The 22,338-nt window shown below is 36.1% G+C and overlaps 1 protein-coding gene across 1 annotated transcript in view; it reads left to right on the plus strand.

The window, feature by feature from the left end:
- LOC135362175 (alpha-mannosidase 2-like) overlaps window positions 1-22,338 on the plus strand; it is a 165,070-nt gene that overhangs the window by 74,683 nt on the left and 68,049 nt on the right. Inside the window, exons 11-13 of the mRNA XM_064575597.1 lie at window positions 1,643-1,825; window positions 6,129-6,243; window positions 7,452-7,519. Coding sequence (XP_064431667.1) covers window positions 1,643-1,825; window positions 6,129-6,243; window positions 7,452-7,519 — 366 coding nt within the window. The remainder of the gene's footprint in view (window positions 1-1,642; window positions 1,826-6,128; window positions 6,244-7,451; window positions 7,520-22,338) is intronic.

The following is a 22,338-nucleotide window of genomic DNA, read 5'->3' on the forward strand; positions in this document are numbered from 1 at the left end:
TACTGCACTTTTTTAAAAGTGTCAACTATTTTTTAGTGACAAAGAGTTACAAATATTGATTCAATTTTAATTTATTGAACATATTTAAGGTGAAGTACTTAGTGTGAGTAATAATATATTTTGAAAATTCTGCTTTAAAATAAAATGACAAAAACCATATAATAATGACAAATTTCAAAATGTAATCAACTTACTTGAAAATAAGTTTATTGTCTGATTATAGATATTTCATCTTGATGCTCATTTGTAAAACATTTGGATAGGATAGAAGAGTATAAAGAAGAAAATATTTTTTAAACCCCCTTTTTACATTTTGGGATATCTATATGTATATAGGTACTCTTTGCAAAGCCAGGAATATGTGCTATGGGTATAGATGAACATATATACACAATTTCTTTAATTCAAACTTAGTGTTTCTCCTGCCATGAATTTTAGAAAGATTAGAATTTAAAGGCAGAGATTATTTAGTATCTTCTAATTATTTCAAAATTTAAAACAATTTTTTTTTTGAGTACTTTAAATTTATCCTTTTCCTTATATTGTGATACATTTTCAAGCTGCCTTGGTTTTCTCTCCATCCTTCTTAATATGTTTGGCATAAAGAACCTTCTTAAACTTTTTACTTCATCAAGCCATCTCTCTCTTTTTTTTTTTAAGATTTTATTTATTTATTTTTAAAGATTTTATTTATTTATTTGACAGAGAGAGACACAGAGAGAGAGGGAACACAGCAGGGGGAGTGGGAGAGGGAGAAGCAGACTCCCCGCGGAGCAGGGAGCCCCATGTGGGGCTCGATCCCAGGATCCTGGGACCATGACCTCAGCTGAGGGCAGACGCTTAACGCCTGAGCCACCCAGGCACCCCAAGCCATATCTCTTTTTTAAAGAACTTTTTCGAAACCTGTCTTGAACCATATCCTCTGATGAAAAAAATAAAGCATGAAAATGATAAGTCCCCATATTCTTGCTCAAAAACTACTCGTAAGCCCAAGTGTTTTTTCTTTAAAATAAACGAGAAGCGACAGCATATGTTTTATCACCTTTCAGTTTATATTGTTACTTTCCCTCTAGTTGTTGAATGTTCTCATTCAGCGCAGAGACTAGCTGTTGTCACTGAGCTGTCAGGCCATCGCTTTCTGCCTCTCCTTCACTGTTAGTCTCCCACTCATGTGACCATTTCTGCACCGTCTCTCCTTTAATGTATGTATGTGAGAGTGAATGGCTTTCTGGTGATGAAGTTCCTGGTATGTGTCTGGGCTGATCTTGGAGAGAAGAAAGGGCAGCAACCATTATCCACTTTTTACTGCTGTTTCGAGCTTTTTTTTTTTTTTTTCACTATGTTATACATAAGTACACCTATCTCGCTGCCAGTGGGCACTGGCTTCTTTCCAGGACCATCTAGAACAAGCGTCCTTTATATCAATTTAGACATGATGTTCTCTGATGATTGATAATCTAGATATATTAGATGGATACCTAGATGGTTTTATAGGAATGTTTATTATCAATATCTTTTTTATCAATTGTGCTGAAATGTGGATTTTTTAAAAAATGCATTTAAAAATTGTATCAGTACCACATATTTTAAATAGTAAATGTTTGTTTTGAAATAAGAATTAATGACTGTTTTATACAATTAGGGCTGCTGAAATTCTTTACTATTTCGCCCTGAAACAAGCTCAGAAATACAAGATAAGTAAATTTCTTTCATCATCCCATTACATGGCACTGACAGAAGCCAGAAGAAATTTGGGACTGTTTCAACATCATGATGCTATCACAGGAACTGCAAAAGATTGGGTGGTTGTGGATTATGGTACCAGGTAATATAATTATTAAAAAGTGATTATAAAACAATTTTTTTTTAATTTTGGGTCACAGGCTTATATCTTTGATGAAATTGTTAATGTACATCAGACCATATCAATAATGACATCCCTTATAAGTATTGCTATAGAAAAACAACATCAATATTCAAAGCATTTTTCAAGAATTGTATTGAGAATGTACTAGCTGTCCTAACTTTTTATTGCAGTGCATTTCTGCAAATGGAGTAGTAAAACATTATTATAAAGCTGATTCTGTTTTCTCCCAAGTATAATGTGGTAATTGGGGTTACCTTGTTGACCAGGGATTTGGTATCAAATAAATCATAGCTATAATCCAAGGAGATAAAGAGCCATACTTGATTGTATAGCAGTTTAATTTCATCCTACTTCATATCCAGTTGTTCTCAGCCTAGAGTTTAGCCAGGAAGTAGAAGAACCTAGAAACTTTGACATATATAGATGATATAAGGAATTGGGATGAGAAGGGTTGGCTTGGGTATTGATATCAAAACCATCTTCAACTCTTAGAAGGTCTGTGAGATGAGTGAGGGAGGGGAAGCTCAGTTATTTTCACATTGCAGGATTGGAAACAGTGAGTACAGGCTTTAGCTCAGAACAGCAGGAGACTTTGTAAATAGTGCTTCCCAATAATCAAAAGGCTTACCTTTTGTGATAGTGAGATTTCCATCATCATGCTCTAGTTTGGGTAACCATTCATTAGGATCATTGTAGAGGAGATTCCTATGTTGGGGAAGGAGTTTTGACTATTATTTCATTATGGCTTAGTTATTATTTCTTCCAGATTTTTTTCCTATCAAAAATGGTGTACTTCAATAATATTTTAAAATTGTTAAAGTGTGCTCTGATTTTCTTATAATACAGATTTAAGAAGTGAACCTCTTTTTTTAATAAATGCTCTCTCCCATATGTTAAAAGTGTATACAACATATAAAGTCAACATTACAGATTGATCCACAACTGATATCACTAATCATTATAAGTGTTAATTAAAATTTTAGTTATAGTATTTTGACTGCCTTTCTAGATATTTGAAAAACAAATTCTTGAGGTTTCATTAGTTGACTTGAATCCTTGAAAATATATTCATGGTAGCATCTTGAATATCTTCTCAGTTTTCTTGTGGCAAATGTATTTGGCATCTGTTGAGGTTGAGCTGGGCTTAAAATGGAAAACATTCATTGGCTGATAATGATAATTGGTTTTTCTCCCACAGAAGGCATTTTTTAAAATAAGGTCAGATCCTCCATTTTTTTCCTTTTCACCTGCTCCTGTCTTCTTGGTTTATTGAATTTAAAAGTGAGGCTTATATTCAGAAAAGAGTTCCTAAGAGGAAATGAAGAAGTCATTCTCCTATACTGTCTACCTGCTCTCTCTCTGGCTGCCATATTGAAAGAGACTTGGGTACAGGTCATTGAGTTTTTGCAACTGAACATTTTCTATCTCATAACCTTTCCAGAAGGGCTGTCATTAGTTCCTCCATATGTTTGGTTATGCTTTTAGCTTATAAAAACATCACCATACAAAATTGCATCTTAGAGAAAAAAGACAATAATTCTCAAATTATACTTGACATTTGTAAATTTGCTTTGCGAGCACTTCACACTTCATTGAGAAGTCATACACAATTATCAAGTCATTAGCATAGACATTTTAAGTAGGAAATTTCAAAACACAAGTTAGAGAGTTATAAACAAAGAGGCAGCTAGCATTGGGTGCTCTCTTGTTCTTAGACTGTTGACTGTTTATTCAAATGTTGGCAGAAGTGTCCCTGTGAACAAGTGTATGAGTTAAGGATTGCATTTGGCTGCTAGTAATAACAACTTAAAACTGAATAAATCCTATCCTACTTATTTTTATGCCACGTGGAAGAAGTCTGCAGGTCCCCAGTTCAGGTATAGCAGCTCTACAGTGCCGACAGGGGTCCAGACCCTTCTAGCTTTCTCTTCTGCCATCTAAAGGTGATTCTTACTTAGAGTACTGCTCTCAACAGTAGATTGAATGTTTATATAATTATCACCTGGAGAACAAGAATACATCATGGCTATTTGAAGGTTAATTCTAATCATGGCATGAAAAAATGAATTAGAGGGGGACAGTGTTTGTGATGGATGTTCAGCCTAAAAGTGGATAATGGGGCTATGTGCAAGAGAAGAAATGGTAATGAGATCAGTTACAGAAATATTTAGAATTCTGCCTATTTCTATGTTGTAGTTAAGGTAGGTAGGAGAAAAAAATGAACAAAGGGTAAGTATGAGGGCCCATATGTATAGATCAAACTTCACTGACAAACATGATAGTATCTGCCTGAAACAGTAGTAATGATACCAGAGTAGAAAACTGTGATTTCTAAGTGATGGTCCGGTTCAGTGATAATAAAATACGGGCATGTTAGAAAATTAGAGGCTCTGGGAAATCCCACAATGATGAATTGTTGAAACATTAAAATTTTGCTTTACCCAATGTTTCCCAAACTTATTTACTGTGTTTAGTCTTGTTTTGCTTTAAACAGAATGGCTTTATGCATCCTGAGAAAGCATTTGGGGAATACACTACCAGTTCTTAGTGCTTACCTCGTTAGAAGACTGTGCATGTGCCTTTAGGATACAAACATTGATGTGTGGCATTCCCTCAGTTTAAGCTCCAGTGCACTGTAATACATATAAGGTTTTAGCTGATGGAGAACATGACTTTTTTTTTTTTTTAAGATTTTATTTATTTATTTCACAGAGAAAGAGACAGTGAGAGAGGGAACACAAGCAGGGGGAGTGGGAGAGGGAGAAGCAGGCTTCCCGCTGAGCAGGGAGCCTGATGCGGGGCTCGATCCCAGGACCCTGGGATCATGACCTGAGCCGAAGGCAGACGCTTAACGACTGAGCCACCCAGGCGCCCCTTCTTTTTTTTTTTTTTAAAGATTTATTTCACAGAGAGAGAGACAGTGAGAGAGGGAACACAAGCAGGGGGAGTACAACATGACTTTTATTCTTCAGGTTCTGACAGCCTAATAAAGATTGCCATATAGATAAAAATAAACTTAAATCGAGGGGCTTGTTCCTATAACTGAATTGTAGTCACTCATATTGTCTTTTAGTCTGGTGAAAACACTTGTTATCACCTAGGAAAACATTTGAATAGACTAAGAAACTTAGCTGGATGATGGCCTGAACTCACATGCAGAAGACTTTAACACTATGTATGTATAACACATTTGCATAGTTAATTAACTTACTGATTGTGATCACTTACATCTTTGAAAGTAATCTCAGTGCTCTGCAAAAAGAAGTTATTTTTAATTCTCTTAAACATTTTTTTTGTCGTTGCATGCCAACAAAAATGTTCTTAACATGTAGGTCCAAAATTGCGTCCTGTATTGGGGAAAATAATATAATCACTCTATAAACATAATAGATTCAATGGCTGATTGAAAGCATGTTTAGCCAAGTTTTTCGACAGATTTCTTCAGTGGCTTTACTTAGGGTTACCTGTTCTATAAAGCTTTAAAGAAACAAGATGGAACTTGAAAAAAAAAACCTTCAAATTCTTTTCCCACGTGTAGTGCTTCAGCAATAGTTGATACTGTACCAAGATTATATTCCAGAATTGATCTTGAGTAGGTTGATTCATACGCATCTCTTTGGTTCCTCAGACATAAAAGTACAATTGGAATACAATTAACAATTTTAATGACCAAGAAAAGTAACAAGGAGAAAGACAATTTCATTATCCAGACCTGTGAAAACTTTCTCTTTTTTTGAACAAGAACATGAAACTAAAGTCAACAAAATATTTATTTGAAGTTTTCAGGAATTTGAGTTTTTTGAAGTATGTATACTGAACGAATATTCTTGTGAGTGACAGTTAATCTCATGCTTTCTTTTGCTGTTTCAACATTTGTTAAAGAATTTTCTAAAGTAAAGGACCAAATCACTTTTTTGGTAACAAAGCCTTAAAGCTATTGGAGTGGTCATGTTGAATATTCTTAGTATTTGGCATGATACTTGTAGAAAGTATCGGTAGTTTGATTAAGTTTACACGTTTCAGGTGTATACAGAAAATTTTCTATTTTAAATGAATCCTTATTAGTGAAATCTTTTGACTAACATTTTTTTCCTAAGTACTTAGTTCTGGGCAAAGAAGAGTCCGTTCATTATAGCTTCATTATAGGTTTCACTTTGTGAATACAGGGTGATGGTGGTTTGGCCATTATTAAAGAAACTGAAAATATTGTATACTGATGTTTGAATTGCTTCTCAGACCAGTAAAAATTTTTGGTTCACAGACTCTTTCATTCATTAACGAATTTGAAGAAGATAATTGGATATTCTGCACTACTTCTTATTTTGAAGGACAAAAACTCGTACAACTCTTACTCTTTTGATAACCTCCTAGACATGGTTAGTTGCTACCTTTTATATTATCATAAAAATGTGTGATTCTTTTGTTCTTGATTCAGAAAAGGGGGTGAGAAGCTGAGTGAAAAGAAACCTTGAAAAATAGTGATTTCCTTATACATGATTTGAAAGAATTTGTATCATTTTATATGAAATACCTATGTGTTCTTCTTTCCTGTAAGTGTGTCTGTATTTGATTTATGGTGTATATTTTGTTCTGACTAAATCTAAGCATGAAAACTAATGAACTTCATTATGTGGAACATACAGCTTTGAGAACACTATTAATATGGTACTGTAAGGTAACTAGACGCTGTAATTAGTTATTTTGCTTGGCTTTAATTAGAAGCCCCTGAATTGTCTTCTGGTTTCAGGATGAGCCCATGGAGCGCTGTGAGCAGTGCTCAGATGTGTGTAACAGCAGAGGAGCAGTTGAGGAATTAAAGACTAGCTATTAGCCCCACCTCTGTACCTGATTGCATGGGCCTGAAAAAGTTGCTTAACATCTGTGAGCCCTCATTCATTTATCTGTTAGATGGGATGATTCCTGCCTTGGCTTGTATCATGGTTAGGATCAGGGGAGCCAATAAAACAGAACATACTCTGAGAGGAAGAATATACTCTTCAGCAGCAAGGAAGAACAGTGGGAAAAAATGGGGGATTGCAAACCTCTTTAGACTTCGATTTGGCAACTCAGATGTTTTAAAACTGTAATATTTTATCATTAGAGTCTATTGTGAGCCATAGGCTTTGAAATTTTACATGTAATTGGAACTTACACATCTGGAATCCGAGATAGTAAGTTCAGTATTTTCATATACTGATGTTTGCAATCAAATTATGGTTACATATATTCATGTTGAAGTAAAAAATCCAATAAATGGACATACATTGCTTAAGGATATGAAACCTGTGATACAAAGGTAAAATAGTGAAACTTTTTGCAAAATGATCTTTAGAACTTTGATTTACTTGGTTCCTAATTGGACTCTAGTAGTCCGTGTAACACATGCCGTACTGAAGTCTAAAGACACACCCATAAAAATGCACACACAAAAGAATTACTTATTTTGAACTTTGATGGACCTTTATGTAGCTAGAAGGAGGACACTATTGTGTCCTTTTTAGGATTTTTGTAAGTACTATTACATAGCTAGTTTTGAAACTTAAGTTTTAAAAGTAAAATAAAAAATTTTTGTTTATTTTTACAGGATTTGAAACAAAACTCACAAGGTTCTCTACCACAAAAAACTGTAATAACACTGAGTGCAGAGCCAAGGTAAATACATAATTTCTCATACACTTTGCTACTGTTCTGACTTGACTTTTTTGCTTTTCATGTTTCTTTTCCCTAGCCAGGATATACTTTGAGGCAGTATTTTGTTTAATAAATTTATTAATTTAAAAAAATTTTTTGAAGAAATGGATTTTTCTCCCATGACTGTCATGTTCAATGTTAATAGTTAACACAGTGTTTGATACATTAATTGCTGAATGAACAATTACAACTATTTTTTTTACAGATATTTGGTATGGGATCATAAATATGATTTATGATTATGTTTTTTCTTAACCCTTTGTTAACTTATCTTTTCATTGATCCCTGATCCCATTTTTAAAATGAAGGAAGAAACTTAATTATGAAAAGTTCCTACTATAAATTGCTTACTAGATAACTGTCATTGTGCTGGCCAGACTGTCTCATTTTGGCATTGTGGATTTATGTTAAGGCAAATGGGAAGGGTGTTCAGTTGACCTGAAAATGGGGCGATTAATTGGTGGCTGCCTCTGACTTATAAAGAAATGTTTTGTGTTTTTATTGGTAATCATTTAACCAAGTCTTCTGTTTTAAATGACCAAATATCACTAGGTCAGTACCCACTATCCCCAGATACACACTATATTCTTATATAATATAACTTTTTGCTATCTAAAGTGAGAAATTTAGTATGTACAAATTGTAGGATAAAAAAAATAATTGTAAAGGATAATTCATGATTTTAGGTATTCTTTATTAGAATCATTTTAAAATAAATGGAATCAAAGTATTACAGAAAATTTACAATTGCTAATAAAATTGACATTTTGGTTACTCAGAAAATAAAGCCTTAGTTTGCTAAATCTCTTCAGGAAGTAGAGACTTAAAAATGTATACAGCTCATACCTTAGAACAAGAAGACAGGTATTTTTTAGTAACACTAAAGTATCACTAAAGTAATGGTAAAGAAATCCTACATTTCTTTCTTTTGGCCAGAAAAAGAAGGGATTAACTGGAAAAGACAGTTTAAGTCTCAACTTTGAAGTCCTGTTGCAGGCTTAACAGCTTTCAGGTTGCCAAGTCATAAGAGAGTAATGATACTCCCATTACAAAATGTTTTCTTTGTCTTAAAATATGTAATATTTTGATGTAGTTGAGGTTGTGTGGCTGTTCCTTAACTATTTTGCCCCTAATAAACTCTGGTATTAGGCATAATCCCCCTTTTTCTATTTTGGTAGGGGAAGATCTTTGTTTCTGCTGACTGTAAGAATGCCTTATGCTTGCTATAAATAATTTATGCCCCTTCCCCACCCCATTAGTCTTCCTCTGGGTGAATGGTAGGGTGGGTGGGATGGAGCCCTAATGGGTTACAAACCCTATGGCTTTTCTTCTTCCTCTATTGTCCTTGCTTTAGCCAGGAGTAAGTGGTATTTTAGCTCTACTTATGCTGGAGGAAGAAAGGAGATCCAGGTGTATTAACTAAGAAGAAATATATTTTGAGCTTTAATATTGAGGAGTTTTAATTATACATCAACGTAAATAGCATTTTGGGGACTATTAGTAAAATGATTGCTTTCTGATATTTCCTTTTAAACAGTTTGTATTTAAATAGTGTTCTTCATCTTAATATTACTCCTTCACAGTTCTTTTCTACCAAATGTCAGTGCTACTACTGTTTCTGTAGTTAGGTGAATTGGGAGTACTTAGGATTGTCAAGTTCTTATTTGTATCTTTATTATCTGTTTTGTACTTGAGGACCTCATGAATAGAACTACTTATACTTCTGGTTTTAAAATCTATATTTTACTTGTTAGCCACAAATAATCTGAGCTGATCTCTCAACAAAATCAGAGAAGAATGGAGGAATGACAGTGGCCTTTAAAATGGAAGAATTTCATAGTTTTATTTAGCAGATACTGAAAGTGATATCATTGCACTTCTCAGTCTTGAAGTTGAAAGTTTCAGGAGTATGGTCATGAGTCTTTCTCATGTTCTTCATGAGTCCCTATATAATGATCTAAGGCTTAGCATTATTTTGGCGATAAGAATAATTCTTGTTTGAGCAACAATTTATTAATCTAAATAAAACATGCATTCTCAGTGAGAGAGACATCCTCCTTAGGAGGGTAAAAATTGGTTCTTGGGGAGTTTGAAAAAAAGTATTTTTTTAAATATATAAAGCATAAAAATAGTACTCAATAGTACAATAACAGATATACTTTTAAGTGTATTAAAATTGTATGGGGGGATGATTAACAAAAAATGTCTAAAGAGTCTTTAAGGAGTTATGTGAAAAGTCTGAGAAATACTGATCTAACTCACACAATTTCATAGCTATTTTTTTTTAAAGTTTTTATTTATTTGACAGAGAGAGACACAGCAAGACAGGGAACACAAGCAGAGAGAGTGGGAGAGGGAGAAGCAGGCCTCCCGCTGAGCAGGGAGCCCGATGTGGGGCTCGATCCCAGGACCCTGGGATCACGACCCAAGCCAAAGGCGGACACTTAATGACTGAGCCAGCCAGGCGCCCCTAACTCACACAATTTCAATAATACATGTAAATGACTTTGATCATGCTGTTTGGCAACATTAGTTATAGCTATAACCTAACATAAGTTAGTTTGGGAGTCTTTAAAAAGGAGTGGCTAGGGGCGCCTGGGTGGCTCAGTGGTTAAGCGTCTGCCTTTGGCTCAGGTCATGATCCCGGGGTCCTGGGATCGAGTCCCGCATCGGGCTCCCTGCTCGGCGGGAAGCCTGCTTCTCCCTCTCCCACTCCCCCTGCTTGTGTTCCTGCTCTCGCTATCTCTCTCTCTGTCAAATAAATAAATAAAATTAAAAAAAAAAAAAGGAGTGGCTAATCTGCTCATGGGGATGTGGTACATATCTGTGAGCCTGATTGAGTTCACAAGGTTGGGTAAGCTCTATAGTATATGCATTCATAGTCTTTATGTGGAAAGAAGGTATAATTGAGAGTTAAAAGTTAGGGCACCCTGAACAAGTCATAAATTTTCTAGCCTTAAATAATCCTTTAATGTACCGAGGTGTTTCTTTTCCTCCAAGGCCCAATTGTAAAAAAAAAAAAACTGTAGTACAAAGATTTACAGGATTAGGGACGTGGAGGACATAGAGGATGGAAGGTAAACTCCTAGGACAGGCAGGGATTTCAGTCTCCTTTCAGTGTTTAGTACTTGAGGCAGGATGGAAGCAAATATCACTGCAGCACAGGACGCCAAATCATGTGTTTTGACAACGTGTGAAGGAACTTTTTTTTTTAAATGTGGATAATTTGAAATGCCACGGAGTATACAACTAAAATCTGAAACTTCTGTAAATCTGAAAATTTAATTTTTCAAGTAGAAAACTTTTAGTTTGAGAGCAATTTATTCAAACCCATTACAAATTTACCATTAAGTGCTTTTAATGTTTAACAAGGCGTTTATTGGTAAGGGATTTTTGGCCAGAAAAAAGAAGGGATTAACTTCAAATGAAACCACCAACCATGTGGAGACACAAAAGAAGTCCTTGTTTTTGGGGCTTGGGTGACTTTAGAGTATCAAACAGATATTAAAAGTACTCAGTTCCAGAAAAGGCACTCAGTACCTCCATTGTCATGTGCTTGTTGTAATGGTTCTTCCTGGATGGCTGCCCAGCACCTCTAATTTAATTTCCTCTTGTTTTCTCCATGTGTGCTTTCTTTTTGGATCCTAATCTTTATTAATAGCATCATTCTCTTTTTGGTTGTCTAGGTGCTGAAAAATAGTCTTTATATGGAAAGCAGGTACAATTAAGAGTTAAGAGTTAGGACACCCTGAACAAGTCATAAATTTTCTAGCCTCTAGAACCCACTTTGACTTCTACCTTTTCTTGTTCTTTTAAGTTTCATCAGCTGGAAAGTGTTTTGGATTTTCCCCTCTGCTCACCTCTGACATTCTTCGTCTCCTGTCTTCCTATTACTTTCTGGTTTTAAGGCCTCTATTATGATTTTTTTTTTTTAATGTTTTACTTGAACTACTGCAATGACTTCCTGCTCTTCTGTCTTCAGTTTCTCTCTGCCCCTGATTTATTGCATGTAGTTGTCACAGGAATCTACCCATAGCGGAACGCAAGAAAGACACCTGGGTGGAAGCAGCAAGGCTTCTAGGACCTAGCTTCAGAACTCCTAGAAGGTCCTTTCCGCTACATTCTTAGTGAAGCAAGTCACTAGCGTCAGCCAAGATTCAGGGGGAGGGAATTATTCTCCATTACTTGAAGGGAATGATGGCAGTCATCTTTGGAGACGGTCTACCACAGTTTATCCACTGGCCACTACAATTCACATACAATTCACCATGTGCACAATATTCCACCTCCTCCCACGATGCCAAAGTGCCATCCCATTATGGTACTGGCCTCAAATTTTCATCTAAATCAGATCCAAAATGACTCAATCATGTAACTGGGAATTGATGTTTTCTTATTTCTCTCAGTATAATAATTATTTGAAGTTAATTCTGCTAGACTGTAAACTCCTTGACAGTAGGAACTATTTCTTTTATTTATTTCTCCCACCATGCCTGTGGAATTGCAGTCAACATAGTAAGAATTGAATAAAGACTTGTTGAAATACAATTAATTACTGATTGAAGAGACTATTAAACTTCAGACACCAGATATGCGTAGACATTCTATGTGAAGATGTGGTATCCTGGTATATCTTCTCTCCAAATAGTTCTTTCATCTAGTATTTGGAGTTTGGATGCCAGAGGGCTTATGAATACACTAAATAATACTACAAGCAAAAATAAATAACAACTCAAAGCTTTGAATTTGCTCAACATTTGGACAACTGTTCATTGGAGATTATAGAGTTTCATACCATGGGACCTGAAAAATTTTAGGTTGCCTCTCAGCATCATTGCATTCTTACAGAATTACCTTTGTTGAGATTGCTTTCTTGAAGGCTCTTTAGAATGGGTGGGTTCAAAAGATACTCCCAAATATCTAAATGAGTTGACTTGATCAGATGACTTTTTTTTTCTTTTTTATATTTTATTTAAATTGAAGTTAGTTAACATACAGTTTATTATTAGTTTCAGAGGTAGTATTTAGTGATTGATCAGTTGCCTATAACACCCAATGCTCATTACATCAAGTGCCCTCTTTAATGCCCATCACACAGTTACCCCATCCCCCCCACGTCCCCTCCAGCAACCCTCAGTTTGTTCCCGGTAGTTAAGCATCTCTTGTGACTTGCCTCCTTCTCTGTTTTTATCTTATTTTATTTTTCCTTCCCTTCCCCTATGTTCATCAGTTTTGTTTCTTAAATTCTAGATATTAGTAAAATCATGATATTTGTCTTTCTCTGACTAACTTATTTCACTTAGCGTAATACACTCTAGTTCCATCCACATTGTTGCAAATGGCAAGATTTCATTCTTTTTGATGGCTGAGTAATATTCCACTGTGTGTATGTATGTATATATACATACACATCTTCTTTATTCATTCATCAGTGAGTGGACATTGGGGCTCTTTCCGTGTTTTGGGTACTGTGGACATTGCTGATCAGATCAGTTTTTACACACAAGACTTTCTGTTGTTGCTGACTTAGAGTATTTGCCTGATTCTGCATTTTGTGTTTTTAATGTTGTTATCACAAACCATTCTTCTCACAGTAATTATCTATTAGTGTAATGGAATTCAAGACTTTAAATCATTTTTTCATCTGTTACCATATCATCAGTGTATTTTTAGACCAAATCACACTGTATCTAATCTTCCTACCAGTTGTTTAAATGTAAGTTTTAAATGAAGTAACCAAATTCACAGCCGTACAGTTACTGTTTGGAGTGGAATTTCTAGGGAAATAGAATTCTCACCATTCAGATTCTGGCAGTGTTATTTATTATAATATAGACCTGGTAGAGTCATTTATAGCTCAAGAACTGAGCTGAGATTCCGCTACTTGAACGAAAGTGGTTCTAATCTGAGCACGTGGCGTCTCCTGAGAGAGCTGTGAACGTCACGATGCACCTTACTTTGTACCTGGTGGTTTTTCTTGGGGGAGCTCGAACAGTGTTAGCAGTGATAACTGTGATGAGTTGTGTAAGAACTGTGCTTTATTGCTCATGGATCGTAACAGTGTGAGCTCAGATCTTGTCATGCACTAGAAAACTAGTACAGAAATGTCTTCACATTAGTTAGCAGAAAAATAAATGTACAAAGTCACAGAGATTGAGGGTTTCTGTCCTTGATAATGAAGGGCTGCCTTTTAACATTATCCCAAGGGAATTTAAAGTAATAATAGAATACATGATTTGACTAGGATTTGACACTCTGGATCCTCTGCAGGTTCTGTTATTATGAGAGACTTTAGAACTTTTCTTTTAATGGGGCAATTGTTAACTGAGAGTACTGGAGACTCTTAAAAATAAAAAACTGAGTTCTAGTCTAGTAGAGGTCTGTCTGGGTATTAATAGCATAGTCTATTTAAGAGTTAATGCTCATTACTGGTTTTGAAGGCGTTCCTAAACTCTCCTCTGAGATGCTTTTTTGTTTAAGTATTTCTTGCTTGTGAAAGGTGTTTGTGTGTTTTCATCTATGTTGCATCTGAGTTACATTTTATTCATTTTGACTTGTTTCAAGATATAGATTGACCGGTTCTCCAATTATCCAGAAACACGTTTCAGCCTGTGTGTAATGTGGGATATTTTTAGAAAGGATGTCTCACCCAAAAGACTTGAGTAGAATATAGTACATTACTTTAAGTAACCAAAAACTTCCTAGGGAGTTGGAGATACTTTCAACATGATATATTAGTTAATTTTATGTTATAACTAGTTTTAGAGCAATCATGTCTGGATCACAACATCAAATAATCTTATCTGGTGTTTGCCATTCTAAATCAGTCATTCGCAGGCTTGTCTTTTGCCTGACTTTTTTCAAGGAGATATAAAGGTCTCTGGGGGAGAGAATAGAAAAGGCCCTACCTTTCCCACAACAGTCTCCCTACCCTTAACATTTCTATTTATTTTATGATATCAGAAATGATGAGTATTAATTCCAGAAATACTGTTTCAGCCTTACATTGACTTAGATGAATAACACCTATTCTATGAAAAAACAAAAAAGTTGACACTTTGTTTTATGTGATGGCAGACTAGGGACTCTGAGACTGACTCTCTCAATTTCCTATTAAAACTCATGAAAACAAAGATGATGATCAACAATCAGAGGAACACCAAGTCTTGGTTTGACAGTCAGCCTATTGCCACAATTTAAGATATCCACAAACTATAAAGTTGATCAACTGGACTGGAAAATACAATTACTCACTGACCAGTGGTAAACAGTTAGAAATAATAGCTACATTGCAGGTCTCTAGAAGCAGGTGTGGAGATTGATTCCTTTTCCTTTTTATAATGTCTACCCCCAAAGCTTTGAAATTTGTGTACCTACCACCTAGAACAGAGAACTAATATTTTAATACAGGGACAGGGCTACTTTTTGAGGCTGTTAAGGAGATAAAGTAACTATTCTTTTCATTCTCTCTTCCTAAGATTTCTGTTAACCAATCTCCATTTAATTGGCCAACTAGATCAACTGATTCACTCCATTCCTTTTCTGTGCCCATGATAGCCTGACCTTGTCCCTAACAGGCCACTAGCTAGGGAAACTGGTACAATTCTCTCCCTCTGGTCTTTCCGTTGAATTGTATGATTATCATGAAACAATTATTTATTCCCAGATCAGTTGTTCTTGTTATTTTTCTTACACAATTTGATTAATTTTTATTGAACTGATGAATTATACAAAAGATTGTTTTTTTTTTAAATGAAGTTGGGTTCTTTAGAAATTTTCAACAAATGTGAGTCACTGGTGAGATGCCTAAAAAAAATTGGGAAGAAGTCATAAAGATGTAGAAGCAGTCTGTACTCATATGGCTTAATATTTTTTCAAGTGGTGAAATTCTTGGTCTGCTTTAGAAAAACCTAATCTGGAAACCATACATGATTAATCACATGCATGGTTATGCAGAAAATATGACACAGGACTCCAGTTAGTGGTCCCATAGTTAAACCAGAAGCTTTGCTCTTAATATCAATAGATTAGGAAATGTTATATATATAAGTATATATAAAACATATATGAAAACATGAATTATTAAGTCATATGTGTGTAACTTAAAATTGTACTACTTAAACTTTAACTTTCAAGTCAACTTTATCTCTTTCAGTTAATAGGTCTATTGCCAGCCTTAATCACACTTAAAAGAGGGCTTCCATTGTGTCTGTATTTCACAACCAATTTGGAGACTGAATCTGACAGAAATAAAATAGGCAGGTGCAGCCACTCTGGAAAACAGTATGGAGGTTCTTCAAAAAGTTGAAAATAGAGCTGCCGTACGACCCAGCAATTGCACTACTGGGTAGATACAAATGAGGTGATCCGAAGGGGTACGTGCACCCGGATGTTTATAGCAGCAGTGTCCACAATAACCAAACTATGGAAGGAGCCAAGATGTCCATCAATAGATGAATGGTTAAAGAAGAAATGGTATATATATATGTGTGTGTGTGTGTGTGTGTGTGTGTGTGTGTATACACACACACATATACACACATACACACACAATGGAATATTATGCAGCCATCAAAAAAAAATCTTGCCATTTGCAACGATGTGGATGGAACCAGAGGGTATTATGCTAAGCGAAATAAGTCAATCAGAGAAAGACATGTATCATATGATCTCACTGATATGAGGAATTCTTAATCTCAGGAAACAAACTGAGGTTTGCTGGAGTGGTGGGGGGTCGGAGGGATGGGGAGCTGGGTGATAGACATTGTGGAGGGTATGTGCTATGGTGAGCGCTGTGAATTGTGTAAGGCTGTTGAATCACAGACCTGTACCTCTGGAACAAATAATACATTATATGTTAAAAAAAGAGAGAGAGAGAAAAGATAGAAGGAAGGGAAAAATGAAGGGGGAGGGGGGAACCGGAGGGGGAGATGAACCATGAGAGACTATGGACTCTAAGAAACAAACTGAGGGTTCTAGAGGGGAGGGGGGTGGGAGAATGGGTTAGCCTGGTGATGGGTATTAAAGAGGGCACGTACTGAATGGAGCACTGGGTGTTAATACGCAAATAATGAATCGTGGAATGCTACATCAAAAACTAATGATGTAATGTATGGTGATTAACATTACATAATTAAATAAAAAAAAAAGAAATAAAATAGGCAGAAACAAGTGGGGAACTGATGGTAGAGCACTGACCTAGGGAAGTATCCGTTCAAGGAAATTACTATTGACAGTGGCATGGGCCAGAAGGATACCCATGATAGTCTTTGCTGAAGAAAGAATCCCTCCATTTGTTCACCAGAGTTGGCATAAAACAATGAATATACAGGCATAGCCACCTTGGATGGTAGCCCTTTGGACCTTTGCAATCAGGCTGGCTCTATGCATGTGGACTTACATTCCTTATTATATATTTTATATATTATATAACTTACTCTTCTCCATCACTGCATTTTTCTTCCCCTCCTTTAGGCATTATTAACAAACTGGTTATTTAATTTATTTATTTCTTGCTGTCTGTCTCCCTTGCTAAAATATTAGCTCCATGATGGCAGGGAACTACCTTGCTTTTGAATCCCCTGGCAAATCCCTTGCTTTTGAATCCCTTGCCAAATACTCGTCAAATAAACTAACTCTAGGTAAGAGAGGGGCTTTAATGCCAAAATAAAGACCAAGAGTACCTTTAGCATACACAGGGTCTGGATATCTGCTTCTGTGAGGGTAAGTAAAGGGAAAGTTATCCTAGCAAACCTTTGCAAAGGCTCTACAGAACGACAGAAAGTAGCGCTACATGAAGACTCAGAAGAACAATTTACCTTTTAAAATGATTTATTACAGAGACCAGGAAAACATTACAAAAAAACCTCTTTGGAGTTCTCAAAAAATTTGAGTCATGATCTCTAAGAAATCTGAAACGGGAAACAAAGAGCCGAGATGAAAAACTGGTGAGATGATACGGGGAAGGGACAAAAGGGAAGGTTATTGGTGGGGGCGCGATGAGTGAGCATCTTTACAAGTGATACTGAAGACTGAGGCCGACATTGTGAAAGAGTGTCCAGTGACACGAAAGAAAAAAACCCATGAGATGCTTTGCAAGAATGCAGAGAAAAGGAAGAGGAGTGGAAACAACAGGAGAGAAGATGATTGGTATGCAGGATAAGATTTAAACAAAAGACAGTGATTTTCTTCAGGAGAAAAAAATGGAGCAGAGACAATGATCAAAGACAGAACTGATGGAAAGTTTTCTGAGCTGAGAAGGTCTGACTTTATAGATAAAAGGGTTAAGTTCTGGGTAATACAAATGAAAAGAGGGTCACTCCTGTTATGTCTTGGTAACTTAGTCCAATTAAAAGGAAAGGGGCATATTGTAGAAGTACCCAAGCAGAAAGATATATACTGTGTAATATGGAACAAAAGCTAAACAGACTTAGGTTTCTTCTCTGTAATGAGAAGACTATAGAGTTTTTAAATCATTTTATACTCACAGTTATCTTTTGTATGTGAAAGCAACAAAAAAATACATTTTCAAATATGAAAACACAAAATGAACCATGGGTACTCTTCTTTTTGAATATTTTCTTGATAAAGTCAACTCAGCTGACTAATATTTGAATCAAAAGTAAGAAGGCCTTGAAAATAATGAGACATCGTGAAATGCAGATCATGACTGGAAATTTGGTTACCGGAACTGAAGCTAGGGATGTACTGTAGAAAAAGCTACAGGAATATAGATCTGTGACTTCAGATTATGTTAACATCTAAAAGAGGTGGAGAGTCAAGAGCATATAAGAGATCTTAAATAAGTAATTGTTTTGCCTCAGGAAGATTTAAAAGATAAAAGCTCCTGGTGAGAGTGATATTTCCTACTCAGTTGCCTTCATTTATTGTCCATGTACTGGTGACTCACCACATCCATATCTCTTCTGAGAAAAGTTGGCCAAGTTCTGCCCACAGGCCAGATAGGTAGCTCCGTCGGGATGGTCCACCTGTACCTCCATTTCAGTGCGTATAAAACTGAACTCCTGGGGCACCTGGGTGCCTCAGTCATTAAGCGTCTGCCTTGGGCTCAGGTCATGATCCCAAGGTCCTGGGATCAAGCCCCACATTGGGCTCCCTGCTCAGCAGGAAGCCTGCTTCTCCCTCTCCCTCTGCTTGTGTGTGTGTGTGTGTGTGCTCTCTCTCTGTCAAATAAATAAAATCTTTTTTTAAAATTTTTTTTAAATTAAAAATAAAACCGGATTCCTACTCTCTACTCAAATATTCTGTGGTCCTGAGCTCCTTAATAAAATTTCAGCATCATCATCCAGTTACCTGGGCCTCAATTTTTGAGTGATCATGTATTCCAGTTTTTCATTAGTGTCCCCTTCAGTCCCTGCTCATCTCTGTCTCTTTCACTTTCTCCTTGTACCCAAACAAATACCAGGTCTCTTCATTCTACTTCCTAAACGTATCACAGTTTTGTCCGCTTCTCCTTAACTTCAGTACCAGTGCCCTCCTTTAGGTTGCTACTGTCTCTCCCCTGAGTGATGGCGACACTCCTGTAACAGGTGTCCGTCCCTCCCTCATACATTTGTTGGAGGAATTAAATAAGGTTACGTATATGAATTTTATAGTGTAGAATCTGGTACTTAGTAGGCATTTAACGGATACTAGCCATGATGTTTGAGCTGCTCAAAACTCTTCTTTTGTCCACTGCCCTAAGGCTAAACTTACAGACTCTTTAACTTGAATTATGTGTCTACATTTTGGTTTCTCTAGCATCATCTTTCACATTACCCCAGCCTGCACTCTGTGTTTCAGCCCTTCAACTATCAATTCTCTTAACATGCCGTGTTCTCTTACTTCTAGACCTTTGCTGCCTGGAAACAAAACAAAACCCCCCTACCAGCACATCCCCAGGCGCGCACGCACACACACACACACACTCTCTTTGCCTGATTGACCCCTGGTTATCGTTTAGGACTCAGCTTAAGTGTTACATTCTCTGGAAACTTTTTCCAGTATACTTGAGTCATATTAGGTGTCGTTCTTGTATGCTCCCATGGGACTGTGTGTCTAACCACTGTTGTCCCACATAGCACATGTATAATATTCCTATGAAGATGCTTGCTATAAACCCCGTGAAGGCATAGGTTGGGTCTTATTCATCATTCTTACATGACACCTAGCAGTCTGTCTAGAAAGTAACCCAGTAATACGTGCCAGGAGCGTTCAAACTAGGCATTGCACTGGAAAAAATCGATCCTGTGTAGAGATGAAGAGAACTGTGGGCAAAACCTTTCTCTCAGCTTTATCATCTGAAAAAATACTTTAAAAGACTTAAATGTTCAATAATAACCATCGAGGAATTGGTCAAATAAACTATGTTCATAAAATTCTATATAAAGAAGATGCCTGTGCTAGCATGTATTTTGTAATAAAGAGCATAGGATTGGTAAATTCTGAGGCTTAGCTTAAGTTTTTATGAAATCTGCCTTTCACATTCCATGGAGAAAATAAAGAAGACTCGCCTGAATTAAAGAAGTTATGAATGGTTGAATGAAATAAGAAGTACTTGGTATACAAGAGATGTTTGCTGATTGATCATTAAAAATTGTGGTAGAGAAGGTGACAATTATGAGAAGTTACGTGTAGTAATTGATAGGCAGTTAAGGACAGATTTAAAACTAAGCATCCCTCTGAGGAAAAGTATGTTTGTAGTGATCAATCTTTATGGGAAAATTTTTGCTTTAGGAGAATCATCTTGCATTCAGTATTACCTTCTTTTAAGATCAATAGGAGTTTTGGGTACTTCAGTATAATTTGTTGTGGGTATAGTGTTTCGCTTCAGATTGCATTCAACTGCATGTAACAAAAAGCATGCTACATTGGCTTCCCAAGAAACCAAGTTTCAAAGTAGTAGGTAGTCCGGGCCTTGTGATGTGTTCCATGAGGTCATGAAAGGACCAGGCCCCTTTTACCTCTCAGCTCTGAATTAGCCTGTGGTGGTTCTCATGGTTTCAAGATTGTGCCTGGTTCTCCAGACATTGCATTGTGTTCCAGCCAGGAAGGGGTAGGAGGAGCAAAGGATGAAAGTTATGCCACTTGAGTCTGCTGACTTTTATTAAATTGAGGATACAATAATTTTCTGGGAAGCTCCACTTGCTGAATTCTAATTATATTTCATTGGCCAGAACTGTGTCACGTAGCCACAAGCATGGAGAATCAAGGGCTTTTTTTTTTTTTAAAGCTACGATTACTGTCTTCCTGAGTAAAATTGAGTTTCTGTCAGGAAAGGAGAATATGGGAATGGCTATTGGGTAGGCAACTAGCATTATCTACTCATTAGGTTCATTAACTAGACGACTCAGGCCAGCTACCATATTTTCTGATCATGGACTACTCTTCCCTCCCCTCTTCCTCTCAGACTGGAGTTGTATTCTGCACACTGTGGAAACAGGTCTGTGCTGAATAAATCAGTCCTGGATGCTAGAAGCTTCTTAAAATCCTGTTCTCAAGACTCTCCTACCAGTTAGGTAGTAAAATCATATCTAACACAATTATTAAAGAAACAGATTTTCCATTTATTCTAAAACCAAAACATAATTAGATATTGTAAAATTAAGAATTGGGATAGAGATAAAGTAAAAGCATATATGTCCTGTTGGGATTTGGGGTATTCATATATAAAGAAAATATTCTTAAATGTTTACTGTTTCTTAGTGACCTATTTAGGGTCATGTTAAAAGATACTTATTCCTTGGTTCAGATAGTCAGCCATTCAGTGACAGATTTATTTTGTGTTCCTGCCTTTGTCGCACTGTGCTGGGATATGTTCATGTTCTCCTTCCCCTTTCATTTCTTGTGTTTTTTTGTTTTTTTGTTTTTTGTTTTTTTCTTTTTCTTTCTTGTTCAGAACCACAGATAGGGTGTCTTCTATAAGAAGTCTATGCCTTGGACTGCTTGTATAGCCTACCTTTAAATAAAATCCTCAATCCTTTACCTGAAATCTTTTGTGAATTCAGAATTTTTATTTTCTAGGAACATAATATGCATATATGGCATATTATTACATAAATATTTCAGTCTGGGACAGGGCTCATTAAATAATTTAAAATTTCTGAATATTAAGATCAAGTGGAATAAATAATTTTATGTGGCTTCATGTCAGTTCAGTTTAGGTTTTGCCACCAAATGAGTTTTGAAAAAACCTGATTTTCAGAATTTTTCAGATTTTGCAGATAGAGACTGTAGAGCTATATAATAAAGGTTTGGAAGAATTATGAAATAATTAGTTTAAAGTAATTAGCAAATTCCCTAATAAAGGCACAGTACAGGAGAAAGCACCATAACTCTTCTGACTTGCATTGGATTGTTACTAGCATCATGCTTAAGTGCCTCAACTTTTCCTCTTTGTCCAGCTTCCCATCCCTTCCAAAAATTGAAAAATGTCTGTCTTTCAAGAAATTTTTGCAAGTCAAGTGGTGCTGACTTTTCACCCTCAGTACCACATTCCCGAAGCACAGAGGTATTTAAGTGCTAACTTTTCTTCTTTATAAGAGTCCTTTCCTTGATTCTGCTTGTCTACTAGTGTTCTAGCCTCTTGAATATTCATTAGGCTTCCTCGTTATCAGAATTAAAAAAGAAATTCTTATTCCTTTCTTGCACCTCCTGAAAAAATACTTTTTATGGTTTTGTGTTAGGCAGTTTAAAGTTTATGATAGGCAGCTTTAAATAATATAACTATATTTATTATATATACATTTTTACTGTCACTTAGAAGTTTGAAGAAAATATTT

The sequence above is a fragment of the Mirounga angustirostris genome, unplaced genomic scaffold (genome assembly GCF_029215605.1).
Source record: "Mirounga angustirostris isolate CCGP_5_RB_7025 unplaced genomic scaffold, mMirAng1.0.hap1 SCAF_12, whole genome shotgun sequence".
NCBI lineage: Eukaryota > Metazoa > Chordata > Mammalia > Carnivora > Phocidae > Mirounga > Mirounga angustirostris.